Source organism: Epinephelus fuscoguttatus, linkage group LG1 (genome assembly GCF_011397635.1).
Source record: "Epinephelus fuscoguttatus linkage group LG1, E.fuscoguttatus.final_Chr_v1".
Taxonomy (NCBI): domain Eukaryota; kingdom Metazoa; phylum Chordata; class Actinopteri; order Perciformes; family Serranidae; genus Epinephelus; species Epinephelus fuscoguttatus.
Genome location: NC_064752.1, coordinates 27,895,838 through 27,909,891, shown reverse-complemented (window position 1 = coordinate 27,909,891; position 14,054 = coordinate 27,895,838). Strand labels below are relative to the sequence as shown.

Here is a 14,054-nt window from a genome sequence, read left to right as displayed (position 1 = left end):
TTCACAGACTGTATATGAAGAGGGACTGCATGGGGGCTCCCCAAAAGTGAAGCCAAAACATCTTGATCGCCCCCTGGTGGCTGGCTGCAGTTATGGTCATGAACCCTGTCCCCTCCATGTGACCAGATGGGACCAGATGTTCGTTTTCATATCAAGTTTGGGTTTGATTAATTATTTGATGCTATAGAAAGGGGGTGTGACATCATGATTGACCACTGTGTTTCACTCGTGATCAGGTCGGACGGGTGTATGGGTGGGAACTCGACACCGCCAGAGATCACTACTACACAGACTCTGACTCCAGATGACATCACCAGCTCAAGATGGCAGTGCCTCTATCTGGGATATTTTGGCTTCATTTTTGTACAGTGGGAGGAAGTGGATACACATTGTCCTTATTCATCGTTGTCTGTGGTCCCTCTACTCACCGGGACCCCTGCATTTCCAGGGGAACCTGGTCGTCCCGGCAACCCTGGACTTCCATCAATGCCAGGAAAACCCTGAACATAAAACAAACTGCCTTTTATTTCAGTCCTCATAAGGGATGCTTTTATAGTTTTGGCGTGGCTTCGGCTGTACTCACTCTCTCCCCCTTTTCTCCTTTCACCCCCCCTGGGCGCTCAATAGGGATAGTCTGGCCTGGTGGACCTGGGCGTCCTTCAGGTCCTCTGGGGCCTTCCCTCCCAGGCAGACCGTCACGACCCTATATCACAAACACACACACACACGAACAGCACATTAGTATGTATGATCCATAACTTAATTCCGTACATTGCTGTCAATAGGTCAGCGTTCATGAATGACTCACAGGCTCTCCTTTGCGTCCATCTGAACCATCTCTGCCTCTCTCACCCTGTGGGGTTAAACAAAAAACAGCTGAAAATACAAATTACAAGGACAGCGGGAAAAAAAGGTAGTAACTTTCTGCACTGTACCTTCTCTCCACGTTCTCCCCTCTCACCCTAAAAGAAAGTGGAAAGAGTAAACTACAAATCATGCAGTATAACTTAAAGGCACGTCGTTACTGTCATAGGTTTAAAGGTTTCAATACAGCATGAAAATAGAGTTAGAGGACTTACCCGAGGGCACTGAGCGGGACACGCCTCTGGACCTGGACCTACCTAAACAAAAAGAGGACAGTAACATTAGACTCAGATGAAAGAGAGTTTTTAGTATTATCTCCTCCTTTACTATAGTACTTAGATCCCATGCTATTTCCATTAAAAAAAAAGCCACAAAATACCATAAACAACATTTGAGAGTGAGAGTCATAGTATTGTAAAATCACAACAAAGGGGAAAATGTGTTGTTTTACTCTTGGTCACTACTGTGTCAGCTGTACACAGATCACGCCAAGCTTGAAAACACAACTATAAACAAAACATGCTTTTTTTCCAGGTTCTTCTTACGTCTGGTATTCTGGCGATACCACAGAGCAAATCTGCCAGACCGGTATGTGCAGAGTCCATCTGTGCTGCATCACGAGCATACAGGATGTTTTGGGTGCTGCCATCCGTCACTGCCTGACGCAGCTCCTCGGTATCCGCCTGGTCTATACCCACTGCTAACACTGTCACACCTGACAGAAAACACACATACATGGACACACAGCAACAGGTGTGTCTAATGGAACAGAGGCATAGAAGCATACGGCATTTTTTTTATGTTTTTTATGTCAGTTCAGCCCAAAATCAAAAATACATCCTTTTCCTCTCTCCTGGGACGCTATTTATCCATCTAGATTGTCTTAGTGTGAGATAAAGAGTGTTGTAGAGTTGAAGCATGCATCTACTTATGGATGAGAGGCTCAAGCTTGTGACAGCGCAAGATGAACATCAATGGCGTCCTCCTCGGCTGAGCTGTAACATTAGCTAGCTCAGAGGTGCTAGGTGAGCTAGCAGTAGATGCACGCTTCTTTCTGTGTGGCAATATGATCGATAGGTGTAGTTCAGTAGAAAGAAAATAGTTCCTTAATGAAACTGTTCACATCAAGGTCTATGGATTATCTTGAGTGGGTCACAATTTCTGGAAAGAGCCACTTTTTGGGCATTTTAAGCACAAGCAGAGTGCCATTATATTGGAGAAGAGGCAGATTTCTCTACGGCTGATATCGCCAACACTCTGCAACTCACAACAAAACAATCTAGACTGATGAACAGCACTACAGGTAAGAGGAGAAATATGCATTCTTATTTTTGGGGTGAACTGTCCCTTTAAGTTCCAGATTGGGGCATCTGTCACTGTGACTTAACAGGTTTAAGGAAAGTAAATCAATTCAAATACACTTTTGTGGATCAAATCTTGAAACAAATTGTCAGGATGAAGCCACTATTCATCTGGTGGCTGCAGGTAGTTACATCCAACCAGGTTACAGCTCAAACCCTAAGTGTCATCCTACAGGCGACTGCATTGTGACTGCTTGTTTGTCTGCTCCAGCACACCTGAAGCCTTGAGGCTGCTGGCTGCCAAAGTCAGGTTGTCAGCTGATTTTTTGTCAGCAATGATGACGACAGCACCAGGGACCCTCGGTCTCCGTCCCGCTGAGGGGGTCAGAAGATACTGCCTGATGTATCTCACTGCCTCACCTGCAGAGGGAGACAGACAATGTCACAACTCCTAACATACACTTACCGAGCACTAAGTTAAAAAAATGACATGTATCAGTGAGAAGAAACTGACCAATGTTATTCCCGGGGCTTTCATCAAAGGGGGTGGACTGGATTTCTTGAAGAAGTGTGTCAGACCTGCCATGGCGATTAAGCAGGAACCATATTTTGGGTCTGTAACCGTATACAACAACTCCCATCTGAAACAGGTAGAAAATAATGAAAATGTTGTCAGTACACGACTAAAAAGGACGATAGCAGCAGATTCAGGTTTGCATTTCTCTACTCCCTGATTTGAGACTTCATCAAGTTCAGTACCTGTGAGTCACGGGGTCCTATAGTGTTGAGCGACCGTGCTGCACTTGTGAGGAGTTCACGCAGAGGTCTTGCAAATCTAATCCGATCGGTCGATGCTGGCACCACAAACACCACGTCCAAACGCCCGCCCACACACACTGCAGACAGAGTTTGTGGGGTAAGTATGGTACCAAAAGATGTTTAAGGGTATGGGTATGAGTATATGAAAAGGGATGTGTCGGTGTGTTACCAGTGTGCTCATCTACAGAGGTCTCTGTTCCCAATCCACTGACAAAAGTGGGCTGAATGGTGAAGCGATAACGACGACCCAAACGCAGCCCAGTCACCTGGTAAGAGCTGGACGCAGCAGGGAGCGTAACAGAAAAGCCTACACCAGTATCTGAGAAATGCGCATGGTTAAAATGATAGGACTGAAGAGCAGGCGTATAAAAGTTTCAACAAAATTAAAAACACACAACATGTCTCACCTGTCTCATCTCTCCAGCGCAGAATATATCCTGTGGCACCTGGTAGTGGAGTCCAGCCAAGCCGCACAGAATCCCGGGTAACCTCCGCCACTCGTAAAGTTGTGGCAGTTACTGTCGGAGGGGGGGTGTAGGCACCAGCTGTGTACACATACGCAGTGAAGAATCATTAACATTTTAGTTGACATTTCATCAAATATTTTTCTTGAAATATACGAATTTTTACGTGGTGCAATACTGAACTATTAGATGAAACAAAGTATTCACTTGCACATGAAGTTCAAAGGCCTCTCAGTGACTTTCAAGGTTTTATTTTGTGACTTAATACTGGCATGTTTCAGGGTAAGTCTTGATATACAAGATATTATTGAGGCCAACAATGCAATATGAAGTATGTTATATTTTCCTATATTCAGCATTTGTGAACAAAATTGTTGTCAAAAACGTCAAGTACTAAACTAAACTAAACTCATCCATTCCTTTAAAGGAACACTTCACCTTGCAAATTTAGCATTTGCTTATCAGTAACTCACATATGATGAATTTATTAAAAAAAAACTTTGTTTTACTTGCCTGCCTCTAATAAACAAAGGATCCAAAAAAAAAAAAAAATCAAGAAAATTCTTACAGAAGCCATAAGGGTCTGTGTTTTAACAACAGCAAAACTATAACAAAAGATCCATTTGCAAACAGTATAATCCAAGTCTCACTATCCAATCATATGCTCAGTACTTGCCAAACAGTCAGCCTTTTACTACAGGGGATTGAGTGTAAAGTCAGACTTATCTCTGGTCTCGTCAAAGCCAGAGTCCAATCGACTATGAATACGGGAGCTGTTCAGTTGGTTTGTTTATGTTATTGTGTGACTTTGTTGAATCTGAACTAACTGTACAACAACACCAAAGTCATACAATAACAACCCTGTCGCAAAGGGCTGTCTGTTTGGGAAGAACTGAGCATAAGACTGGATAAATGAGACTGTAAGAATTTAACTTTAAGAATTTTCCCCATTTTTTTGATTTTTTGTTCACTCAGGGCATGGAAGAAAAGTTTTCTCCAAAAATTCCATGTTAACACTGGTGAGTTATTGATAAACAAATGTTACTTTGGGGGGTTAAGTGTTCCTTTAAGAAGGCTTTTAAGGCTGCTTTCTCCTTTTGAGGATTATTACATCTTTTCAGGAACCTTGAAATAATAGCTGAATATGGAAAGACGGGACTCACGTGTGGTGACTCTGACAGACACAGGGGATCCCTCTCTGTTTTGAACTAAAGCCATGACCTGCACCTCATACTGAGCTCCGGGATCCAACTGCTCCAAATCCACTGCTGTCACATCTCCGTCCACCACCTGACTCCTCTCTTCACCACCTGCAGCGGCACACAATTGCAACAGTGAGTAGTGTACAGTCAAACTTTAACTTGACATGCATATTTTAAGGGTTAAAATGATGCTTTTATTATGACACTGACATGTGAGACCTGTATGAAAAGATTTCATCACTAAAGTGAAATGGAACAACAAAAGATGTACCGTCTGTTCTCCTCCAAGACACCCGATACGCTGTTGCTCCTTGGACACCAACCCAAGTGACTCGGACAACCTCTCCACGGGTCTCCTGAACTTGCAGTGACGTCACAGTCCCTACCACAGTCTGATCTGACTCTGAAGGTCGGAACAGGAAACAATCAGTAAGTTATTTTATTTTATATTAACTCTCTTATAGCCACGTTTCTCTGGACAACAGCAACATTGTGTATTTGACAAAACTCAGTGTGGTACCTGTCCTGATGTTCAGAGTGGTAGGACTTCCTTCTCGAGAGCCAATAAGTGAAGAAACTAACACAGCGTAGGCGTAATCTGACTGTAGTCCATCAATGGTGAAGGAATTGACGTTGGCGGCCACATTACGCGTTGTTTCAACTCCTTCACCAGCAAAACATGGCAAAGAGATGGAAATGTAGAAATTTGTGTCTTTCACCAACTAGACAGATGAGGATAGAAGAGACTGACAGCCAGATCACTACCCACATCTAAACACCAAGCTGTCATTACTCTTTATATTACCCTGTTGTCAGTTGATGGATGTATCTTGTGTGTTTAAAATAATTAGTATTAGTATTAGTAAAATAATTAGTTCTAATCATTGCTTACCATCTTCACGACGCCAAGTGATCTTATAGCCAGTTGCCCTAGTGGAAGGTGACCATGCAATGCGTATCTTCTGAGATGTGACGTCAACGATGCGAAGGCCAGACACTGATCCACCGTGGGGATTAGTCCGACTGGACAGTGTGACCACCTCTCCAACGCGTTGATCAACCACAGATGCAACACCAATTACTATTGCCTCATCTGGCTGCAGGCCGTCTATGGTGAAGGATGTAGCCTCCGCCCCCAGAAGACGAGACTGCTCTGGATCTGCAAGGCACAACATGATGTCAAATCAGGCGATTAAAAAAAAAAAAGAAGAATATTAAGTTAAGATATAAAACTTCAAAGCCAGCTTCAAATACAGGGTTCAAAAGGATAAACTCCCAAACATGACAACACAGAACACTTACTGTTGCCTTGTCTCCAAGTAACCCTGTAACCTGTCGACCCAGTAACACCTGCCCAGGCAATTCGAATTCTCCGACTGTTTGCGTTTGTCACTCTGAGGTTCGTCACTCTGCCAGGACCTTGCTCTGGAATGAAGGACATACAGGGACTCATGTGGCAAAATTCAATGTAAATCTTTGCAAGAATTCAAACCTGAGTATTTCACTTGAAGAGAAACTACAGGTACACAGAGAAAAGTTTGTACGCTAAAAATTCCAACTAAGATATTAACAAATATGTAGACACATACTGTATGTTGGGTAACTGCCTTTATCTAGATACACCAGGTATACATACTATAGTACTAAACAGTATCTGTCAACAGTGGTGTTGATAGTACAAGATAAATGAGAGACTTTGCTTACAACAACTCTCTGGAACACTGGACAATATTTCTTCAGTCCAGTTCGAATCGTCCTGAGATTCCAACTGAACTGTTTAGATAGATGCTAAATAAGGTGATCCAATAAGATGTGTTTACATGCACCAAAACATTTAATCAGAATAGATTATTTCTGATTTAAGCACAATGGTTCAACCTGTTGTGCAGCGTCTAATCTGCCAGAAATTTAACAGAACAAGAAGTTTTTCTATTTCCAACCTTAATGAGAAAATTCAATTCATTCAATACATGAAGCGTAGAGAAAGAAGTGGTTCCACCCTTAAAGTAAGAGTAACCTAGGTTACAGTGACATACAGACGTTCTCAAACACCTCACATGCAGATTATCAGTCAATGTTATAATTTACAGATGTTCTCTAAATGTCTCATATGCAGACTACTGCAACTGATAGCAGTAGAATAACAAGCTCACATAAGGCTACTGTTTAAAATCAAGCAATCCATTTATTAATCAGAGCACTCACATATGAATGTGGCACAAGCAGAGCCTTAAATATGTTTTTAAATTATGAACAATTTTCTGACAAAATCAGCCGGCTCATATTGAAACAGCTGTTGGCATGTTGTGTGCAGCGCGTCCAGCTGCATCAACAAATGTTATCACCATGTTTGGTGAACATCTGCAGAAAAAACGTCAGATCAGCATTGACATGGTTATTGGGTGCTAATATTTTCTTTTTAAACACATTATCAAAGGTCTCAACGAGACTGAAAATTCCTTCCCATTGAGTCAGTCTCCTCCAACTGAGGTGGATACATGAGGTACTTTTATTCTGACTGGGATATTATTCTGATTATTAGTGGAATATCATGGTCCATGTAAACACTCCTATAGAACAGTCAAGTCATTGTCAAATGGCAAAACAAAAGAAAGAGCAAATTAAGGTTGGGAACAGTTAAATGAATACAGCAGAGGATCATTTACATTCAAAATTAGATGGGAATTTTAGTCATCTGCTATCTGGGATTAGCGGTTTACAGGAAGAGGAAAACAGAATAAAGCACACCGGAGCACAGTATCACTGCTCAGCCCACCTGGTTTGATGTAGACAGTAACTGGGTCTCCTTCATTTTCTCCAACCAGCGCTGTGACACTGACTCCATAAGACACTCCCACTGACAAGTCTCTGAGGTCAAGGGTCGTCTGGTTTCCAGGGATATTCCGTATTTCCTCTGTTCCCACTGTTGTAACGTGAAACAAACAGATACTTTTCACGAACATGTTTTCATTAATAATTTCGCACAAAAAAATCTAAAGAAATCATAAAATAATGCACAAATATCAGTCGGTGTACCGTCTGTGCTCTGGATAATGATGCGGTACTGTGTGGCCCCGGCTACACCTGTCCAGCCGAGTCTGACGGTGCTGCCCAGAGACTCCACCACTCTCAGGTTGGACACTTTCCCCACTGGCTGTTCCTCTGCAACACCAAAGGATTAGGACACTCATGAAAAATGGATACAAGCACAAAAACTTAAGATATCTGCAGGAAAACCTATTCAGAACTAGCTGGAATCTAACCTCCAGCATATTTATGACCCATAAATCAACCCAAAATGAATTTAGAGTTTTGTGCCCCAAGGCTGAGCTACTGACCTCTGGATGTGGTGGAGACAGGTGTGGCTTCCTCACGACCTTCAAACAACGTGTACAGCTTGATGATATATTCTGTGTTGGGCTGAAGGCCTGTTAGCTCATGGCTGGAAGTGGTTCTAGGAAAGGTCAGGGTCTCGGCACGTCCTCCTGGAGACAGAGCAACGGCTCAAAATCACTGGATTTCTATTCATTTTACCTAAAATACTGGTATCCTTCTACCTGCAACCCAACAGTGGAGCTGGCTTTGTATTTGGATACATGTCAGTCAAAACATGTTGGGATAAAACAAGGAATCACAAAATGAGATTTGAAACACTTACATTAATACTTATTAGGCTTGACTTTGAAATTGTTAGCACATACTCATTACATATAAAAAATTATTTCTTGAGATCATTATAATAACTTTTCCACTTTGCACAGCCCTCCTTACTTCATGTTTTAACGCAGACACAGAAGGACTACCAAAGGCACAAGTGAATGTTTGAGCGTGTGTGTCTGACCTTCCCCCGCCCTCCACTCTAGGCGGTACCCTCGAGAGGATGGGATAATTCTCCAGGTGAGACGAATAGAGGAGGGGCCGGTGGTAGCTGCTCTGAGGACCTGCTGCTCCTGACGCTCTGAGGGAAGAAATGTTATATCATATGTATGTAATTGCATAAGATGACACAGCTATATTCCCATCAATCACTCAATGAAAAATGTAAAAGGACAGGTTTGAACTTTTTCAGGTCTGTATTAACACAGTACTGAAATGCCTCTACTGTATGTACACTGAAAGGTTTACTGGTTGCTGTAGTAATTCCTTCTGTCCATGCCAGCCACAAGAGATCCCTTCCTAAAATGATTCCAGTGTATGTGACAAAACCCACAGTCCCTGTTCTCTCAAGTCTGGAGTTCAGCTGAAGCTAATGTTAGGCTCTACATTAGACAAATCAGTGGGTATTGAAAGGACTGGCCAAGTTGTCCCAAAAAGAGCACACAGAGACCGCCAGTGACATTTACAGAACACCAACAGACAGGCTGGTTTTGGTGAGGCTGTGAAAATCAAATTATATACAAAAATGAAACTAAATAAATCAAGATAAACTTTTCAAGAAAATAAGGAGACATATACTGTAAGTCAGCTAGGCCCATGGCTACTGGGGAGCTAGCAGCACACTTCCCGCAGGTCCACACCTGATCAGAACAAACTTCAACAATGAACCACCCTTGAGGAGCCTCGACCCCTGGTTTACAGGAAGCGCCTCCAACAGACAAACCAAAGTTACTGCAAAATCAATAAAGACAATCAAATAACAATTCTATGCAAAAACAACTAAACTCCTAATTATCCTACAATAGAAATATTAAATATTAAACAATACCCCTGCCCCCCTACAACAGGGGATATGAAGGTACGTCATGTTGTGTGGGACAGGGGCGCCATCTTGTGAGGAACACGCTCTGTTACCTGTGCCTGCAATAGTGGATACCTGCTTACCGTTTGTATTTTCTGTGTCTCTGTGTTCTGTGTTGTTTATTAGGCTAATTTGGGCCAAAAAGAGAAGTACCACGGAAGGAAAGCGGGGATAGTAACACAAAGCAGTAACTTGGTAATAAAAAGCCCATGACTTTGAAAGACACCCGCCCACCCTCATATACACATCCTCCTGTAGCTTGTAAAGATGTCCCATCCTGACACATCCATCTTAGTAGGGTATCATGTCTTGTGCTGAAGGCTGACAAGAAAAAAACTGAAGGGAAAATAATTGCTCCACACACAACTGTCAGTGTCTCTGGACATTATGTGAAGTGTTGGAGAAATTCTATGAGGTATAAAGAGAAACATCTGGAGACTTGCGGTTAAGGCCCTTGAGCTTTTCTATTTGATAAAATGGAGTATCTCATTGGTCCCAGTGCAAAACAATAAAGAACAACTAAACCAAGCCAGTGATCGTGAACACACATGCCAGTTTGAAACTGTTCCAAACCCACAATTCATTTGTCCTTCAGCCAGATGCAGTTTTCAACACATTCACACACAACCTGCACATATTCATGCCAGTACTTTGGTTATCTTTAGAGTTCAGGAATCTGTTGTGAAATGATAGTGAAACTACTGTTCTGAGGAGGTGCCAATATTCTATAATTGATGGCTAAATAAATCACAGATACAGAGTTTTTCATTGCAGATGGTACCAAACCTCTGCCCCTCGGGCTGCAGGTGTAGTGAACTTGGTTCAAAGAAATGCTCTCTGTGACAAAGAGCAAAGAATGATCTGTACACTGTATGAGGCCACAGGTCTTTTCTTGTTCGAGTGATGAACATGTTAACAAATCAACATGAAAGTGCCAGGTGTCAGTGGGGACCACACAGGTCAGACAACAGAGCAGAACAGAGCAGAAATCTACAGAGCAACAGGCACCCATTGACGTCTCTTTCAGGCCTTAGAGTCGGACTATACACAAACAAATTCAACATTTTGCTCCATAACACATTTGCTGAATGCCACACAAAGCTATTGAAGTGGTTGGCAATGTGGAAGAGGATAAAAATAAAACCAATGATCATTTTTAAAACTTAAACTTTAAAGATCATGCAGTCTGATGTGCAGGACTTAACGTTAAGCACCCTACATGTTAGAAAACATAATGGTTTTGCTGAATATATTAAAGATATATCTGCATATAAACATGAAAGCTTCATTCAATGTGGTCCTCGCTAAAATCAAAAAATCAAAGTCAACATTTTTTCCTAATGAGAAGGAACAGACAACTTTTCACAAACCACATACACAGCAAATAGCTGTTACTCTGCTGGTTTACACAGGAACAAACAGAGAGAAACAAGCTCAGCTAAAGTTTAAGTTACTGCGGTGCACAGTATATAGAGCGCTGTATACATCCCGCTTGTTTGATAGCAGAACTGGGCCACACAAACATCTCCAGTCCTCCATTTCTGCCTGATCTCTGCTCAGCACAGTGGCCCTGCAGTGACTCAGCCCTCATGCAAGTAACACTGGTCTGACTGAAGTGACGCCATATGGGCTTTAGTCACGACAGACAGATGGTGTGTGTGTATAATGAGTGTGTAGGTGTGCTCGAAATGTTCCTTAAACACAACTAAACAGTAACATGTGCAGGTTTTCAGAAAAGGGACAAACATCAGAGAACACTGTTGGCCATCTTCTTCATCTCTACTTCCTGTCCCTGTACTCAGAGGGACACAACAGAAGGCGAGCACCTACTCAGAAAGCATTCTTTTACTCAGTCGCATAACAGTATGGAGTGTTGTTCGGGTGTGAAAAAGGTGTTCCTCTGGTGCTCTTCAGTTTGAGGGTCCAACTACCAGTAGCTTAGAATAGTTGAAGGAGTCTGAGGCACTTAAGAGGGTAATTATCTAAAGAGCCTTTAATATCTAACAGCTATTTAGTCAATGACTAGTCAATTAAGTCACTGACTGAATAGCCATGAGATACTAAAGGCTTTTCAAACAATCACCCTCATGAGGGCCCCAAATTTCCTCAACAGTTTAAGCTTTCTTTAACTACAACTACCAATAAAGGACACATTAAGGGATGCAATTTGTGGTATGTATTAGAGAGGAGAGGGTACAACGAACACACGGAAAAAAATCACAGCAGAGACAGATGTTTGGTGCTGTGATGTAGTACCCAAACCAGGCCTACCTATCTTGAACCTGGCGGTTGCTACAGGGCCCTCGGTGTTGCCCTCATACAGCGGGATGATGGTGACGATGTACTCAGTGTCGGGCTGCAGTCCGGACAAAGTGTAAAACTCACTGCCACCAGCAACCTCCACCGTCTCCACATTTCGACCTTCGTGGACAGAAATACAAAAATGTAATGATATGTGTGTGCACAATACTGACCAGCAAAAATGTACATTTAAAATGTTTAAATATATGTATTGTCCCGACCTGTAAATGGTCCCCAGACCAGACGGTAGGCCCGCACACCACTGACGCCTCCCCACCGCACACGAACGCTGCCCTCTGACTCAGTCTCCACTGTTAACTGCTGCACTGACTCAAGGCGCACTGATACATGTAAAAACATGAACACACAGACAACATTTGACAGATGTATTTAGGATTAGGGTTAGGTCTACTGAGTCTACTAGGAAGGACACTAAGAAGGATAATTGCATTGTTAGGGAAGAACATGGATACACTATTGGAATGTGGATAAAGGTAGTGGAAGCCTGTCTAGCTCTGGAGAGACTGAATTATATCGTAAAAAGCAAAGACAATAACTTTGGGTGCTTATGGAGGCCTTATATGGAGTTTTGATAATTTGAAATCATATGGAAAATCTGTACTTCTGTTTCTATTAAATAATATATGTATTTATTTATTTATTAATTAGTCTGCTAGGGTTGGGGTGATACACACATTTTTGTTTAATTGTTAACCTGCAAGTTAATGTGTAATTCAACAAAATTACAACCACTTTCGATCATCATATAACACAAAAGGCGTTAATAATGGGCCCCAGGGTGGACTCACATGTGCGAGCGTTGAGGATGGATGGGGATGCAGAGTTTCGGGGGAATAAGGGGTAGAGGCTGATGACGTACTCTGTATCGGGCAGAAGGGACTCCAAGGTGACAGATGTGGAGTCTGCAGACAGAGCCTGCACCAACAGCTGGGCTGCTGGCTGACCTGCTCTTCCAACCACACAACAGACAAAGCAAACACACATTAGGGGCATGAAGAGGACCAATTAGTGCACTAATAGCAATCACACATTACACTGCACAGTATGTCATTAGACAAATTAGCTGACAACGAGCTGAAAAAATATGGGATGTGTCCTTACTTCATTACCTTTACCTCACTCTCACCTCAGAGCACAAAGCATGGCAGCCAGCTATAGAGACGTATTGTTCGGAGGCAGAGCATAATGTGTGCATGTGCATGTCCTGTGTGTGCTTGTGTGTCTGTCAGTATCTGTTTAGTTTGTTTAAATTATCAGTGCGAGTACCGGCAGACAGGAACAGGTAGAAACACCTCACCTCTCATTACAGGATACACACTGATCTTATTTAAATACTCTCACACATATGTGCCAGCCTAACTAGTCAGAGGAGAAGCTCCATGTGAGACTGGCACTCCTGCCACATGTTTGGAGGGAGAAACTGTTTATATCAGCCCTCAGGGGCCACTTTTCTCTCCTGAATCATGGCATAAGCACCCAGACATCTTGACACTGTTATGATCTATGCCACACCCTGTCTCTAGAAACATAAGGACAAAATTACTGACGATGCGGGACATAAGTGAAGGTTTTCACTGTCTATCTCAAGTCTGGTGATGATCAAATGCATTTGATATTTTAGGTAATGATTGAGTAATAAAATCCTGACTGACAGCCAGTGCCTGAGGGAGGTAAGGTGTTAGAGAAGATCATGTTCCCCATACTCAACCCCGACTGCTGTTTGTACATTCTCAACATGTTTCCAACTTGCCACCAAAAGGTTATCTGTTATTATGCTATATTATATAACGATATTATACGTTTGAAGCTGTTGTAAAATACACACAGCTGTGACTGCAATTTCAGTATTGCTGCGCCAATTAGCTACCTTTTGTCATGTGGGACGCAGAGCTAAAGGGAGCAAGCCTGAATTGTTTATTATCCTCCAGAACGAGAAAGACACGGAGAGCCTACGGGGATTCATGCTTGATAAACCAGGTAACTTAATCCACCACCCACTCCATCGTCCTTTTAGCTCCATCCAAAGTGGTCAAACTACTCCAACGAGCTATGATAAGTTAACGATGTAACTTTAGCTAGCTTGCATTTTTTCTTTGTAGTCTGTTTTCCCTAGCTATGTTGTCAATTCATTTGATCACTTGCTCATTTTTGTTACAGTGTAACGTAGCTTGGTTAGTCAGCAAATAACCGGGCGAGAGGAAAGTGAGCATAATAGTTGCACATGTGGTTATTACTGCAACATGATGAGAATTTTTTTTTTCTTTCTCCTAATGTTAGATATTCTAAGGTCCATGGGGGGGGGGACTTCTTTGGCTCCACATTGCCACAGATTTCAAAAGCAGTT

General features: G+C 42.4%; 1 protein-coding gene across 1 annotated transcript in view; it reads right to left on the bottom strand.

Annotated features, from left to right (window-relative positions):
- Window positions 1-14,054, bottom strand: part of col7a1 (collagen, type VII, alpha 1) — an 80,674-nt gene that overhangs the window by 50,511 nt on the left and 16,109 nt on the right. The window contains exons 11-33 of the mRNA XM_049575874.1: window positions 12,499-12,654; window positions 11,911-12,030; window positions 11,660-11,809; window positions 8,492-8,608; window positions 7,989-8,135; window positions 7,687-7,812; window positions 7,427-7,573; window positions 5,953-6,075; window positions 5,543-5,809; window positions 5,171-5,314; window positions 4,922-5,053; window positions 4,612-4,758; window positions 3,392-3,529; window positions 3,154-3,303; window positions 2,925-3,061; window positions 2,680-2,806; window positions 2,442-2,585; window positions 1,410-1,579; window positions 1,080-1,121; window positions 936-962; window positions 809-853; window positions 584-703; window positions 429-500 (exon numbers count right to left, since the gene is read on the bottom strand). Of these exons, the coding sequence (XP_049431831.1) occupies window positions 429-500; window positions 584-703; window positions 809-853; window positions 936-962; window positions 1,080-1,121; window positions 1,410-1,579; window positions 2,442-2,585; window positions 2,680-2,806; window positions 2,925-3,061; window positions 3,154-3,303; window positions 3,392-3,529; window positions 4,612-4,758; window positions 4,922-5,053; window positions 5,171-5,314; window positions 5,543-5,809; window positions 5,953-6,075; window positions 7,427-7,573; window positions 7,687-7,812; window positions 7,989-8,135; window positions 8,492-8,608; window positions 11,660-11,809; window positions 11,911-12,030; window positions 12,499-12,654 (2,948 nt within the window). The remainder of the gene's footprint in view (window positions 1-428; window positions 501-583; window positions 704-808; window positions 854-935; window positions 963-1,079; window positions 1,122-1,409; window positions 1,580-2,441; window positions 2,586-2,679; window positions 2,807-2,924; window positions 3,062-3,153; window positions 3,304-3,391; window positions 3,530-4,611; window positions 4,759-4,921; window positions 5,054-5,170; window positions 5,315-5,542; window positions 5,810-5,952; window positions 6,076-7,426; window positions 7,574-7,686; window positions 7,813-7,988; window positions 8,136-8,491; window positions 8,609-11,659; window positions 11,810-11,910; window positions 12,031-12,498; window positions 12,655-14,054) is intronic.